The 2,590-nt window shown below is 38.1% G+C and overlaps 1 protein-coding gene across 1 annotated transcript; it reads left to right on the top strand.

Moving 5' to 3' along the window:
* Positions 1-746: 746 nt before the first annotated feature.
* On the top strand, positions 747-1,791 carry LOC127677485 (vomeronasal type-1 receptor 90-like). The gene is made up of 2 exons (XM_052172559.1): positions 747-782; positions 916-1,791. Exons 1-2 carry the CDS (start codon positions 747-749, stop codon positions 1,789-1,791), a joined length of 912 nt encoding a protein of 303 aa, XP_052028519.1.
* The last annotated feature ends 799 nt before the right edge of the window (positions 1,792-2,590 follow it).

The following is a 2,590-nucleotide window of genomic DNA, read 5'->3' on the forward strand; positions in this document are numbered from 1 at the left end:
GCACTTTTGTCCCTGCATTTTCTTTAGCCAGGAACAATTCTGGGTTAGTTTTTTTGAAGATGGGTAGATGGTTCCCAACCTCAATTGGGGGACATATTTATCTGTTGTGGTGGTCTCTTCTATTCTAGGTTCTGTTAATGCATGATTTCATGAAAAGGAAGCATATGAAACAAATTGAGATAGAACTTTTTGCTGATTAAAATAGGGAGATTACCATGAATTATAACATTGATTCCATTAGAATTATGGATAGAAACATGGATAGTTACAAAAAAGAACATAGTGAAATTATAGAATATGAGACAGAATCATGTGTTTTTTGAGTATCTTTTGTGTTTTCTTCCCAGACTGCCATATATTTTGTTCAATTGTATAATTCTGACTAATATTCGGTGTTCATCACTTCTGCTTTTAGGTGTTAAGTATTAAATGAGAAAATTTATAAGAAGAGGATTGTATTTCTAAGGAATTAGAACCAGACAAAGTTTCTGTTATGTACAGATATGTGTGTGTATGAATGTATTATCTATGATATTCTATATATACAGGGGATACATGGAAGGCATAAAGAAATGTAGGATATAGTATAAATACTCTAGAACACCAAATGTTAAAGAGAAAGGTTAAAAAAGAATTAGTATAGAAAATAGAAGGATGATATAAACATATTGTCCAGTGAATCACAAGTTTCATGTATTCTCTTTTTTTTTCAGATATAAGAAATATGTTTCTGCCATGATCTTAATATGAGCTCACTTTTCTTTATGTCTTTTTTGGATTTGGTTTGAGACAGAGTTTCTCTGTATAGCCCTGGCTGTCCTGGAACTCACTCTGTAGACCAGGCTGGCCTCAAATTCAGAAATCTGCCTGCCTCTGCCTCCCAGAGTGCCCAGCTTCTTTATGTCTTCATTTGAGAATATCGTTTATTTTCAAGTAAGGCTTGGAGTCCTAGCCAATATGTTTCTTCTTGTTTTCTATATTTTCATAATCCTAGGTCACAGATCTAAGCCCATGGACCTGATCTCCTGTCAACTAACTTTTGTTCATATAATGATGTTTCTTGCTGGAGAGAATTTTTGGCTTGCAAACATACTTGAGTCACTGAATGTTGAGAATAACTTCAAATGCAAGGCAACTTTTTACACAAAGAGGGTGATGAGAGGCCTCTCTATCTGCATCACCTGTCTCCTGAGTGTGTTACAGGCTGTCACGATCAGTCACAGGAACTCTTTATTGGCAAAATTTAAAAATAGACTAAAAAAATACATCATCACTGTTTTATTTTATATTTGGTTTTTCAATTTTTCCTTTAGTACTAACCTGATCTTTTATGTTGGTGGTTTTACCAACATGAGTGAGACCAACCAGTTGAAGGTCACTAATTCCTGCTCACTCTTCCCCATTAACTACATCATCAGGGGCTTGATTTTAACAGTGACAACCTCTAGAGATATGTTTCTTGTAGGAGTCATGCTGACTACAAGCACATACATGGTGATTATCTTGTGCAGACATCAGAGGCAATGCAAGCATCTTCATAGCATCAGCCATCTGAGAGCATCCCCTGAGAAAAGGGTCACCCAGACCATTTTGCTGCTGGTAGTTTTCTTTGTGGTCATGTACTGGGTGGACTTCATCATCTCATCCACCTCAATCCTGTTATGGATGTATGACCCAGTCATCATGATTGTTCAGAAAATTGTGGTAAACGCTTATCCCACAATTACTCCCTTGATACAAATCAGTTCTGATAAGAGAATTACCAATGTGATGAAAAAGTTGCAGTCTTAGTGCTACTAGATTTTTTAAAACCATGATTCTTTGAAAAAACTATTTATTCATTTTATTTATTTATATGTACAGTGGGCTACTAGCATCCATGCATAAGTGCATTCTTGGTTCACAGAGGTAAGAAGAGAACATGTGTCCCCCTCGCACTGCTGTTTCAGATGACTCTATGCCCCATGCTGGTATAGTCCCATTAATTATATATATTTTTTCTCTTTTTATATTTCAAAATTTTATTTATATATTTATTTATATCTTAAACAGTGTGTCCACTGGCAGTCTCTCCCTTACAAAGCCTCCCTCCCATCCCTTCTTCTCTTCTTATCTGAGATTGTGGGGGCACCCTGGGTATATCCCCCTACTCTGGCACATCAAGACTCTGCAGGGTTACGAGCATTCTCACCCACTGAGGCAGCCTACATGCCAGGAACCTCAGCCTATTACATATATGCTCTTGGTTTGTGGCTTAGTTTTTGAAAGCAGCCAAGTGTCTAGGTTAGTTGACTTTCTTTGATTTCCTGTGGAGTTCTTATCCCCTTCAGTGCCTTCTATCAGACCCCAGCTCTGCCATAAGTCTCCAATCTCATTTCAATATGGCAGCACACATGGATGGGTAAAGTCCCCTGTCACATATGTATCAGAGAACTGCCTTTTTTTGGTCATGGTGGGAGAGGATGTGCTTAACCTGTAGAGATTTGGGGCCCCAGGTAAGGTGTATGCCTGTGGAATTGGGGTAGGCATTGGACACTTCCTCTCAGAAGCTAAGGTGAATGGGAATGAGGTGGGGAAGTGTGGGGGCTGG

The sequence above is a fragment of the Apodemus sylvaticus genome, chromosome 2 (assembly GCF_947179515.1).
Source record: "Apodemus sylvaticus chromosome 2, mApoSyl1.1, whole genome shotgun sequence".
Lineage (NCBI taxonomy): Eukaryota > Metazoa > Chordata > Mammalia > Rodentia > Muridae > Apodemus > Apodemus sylvaticus.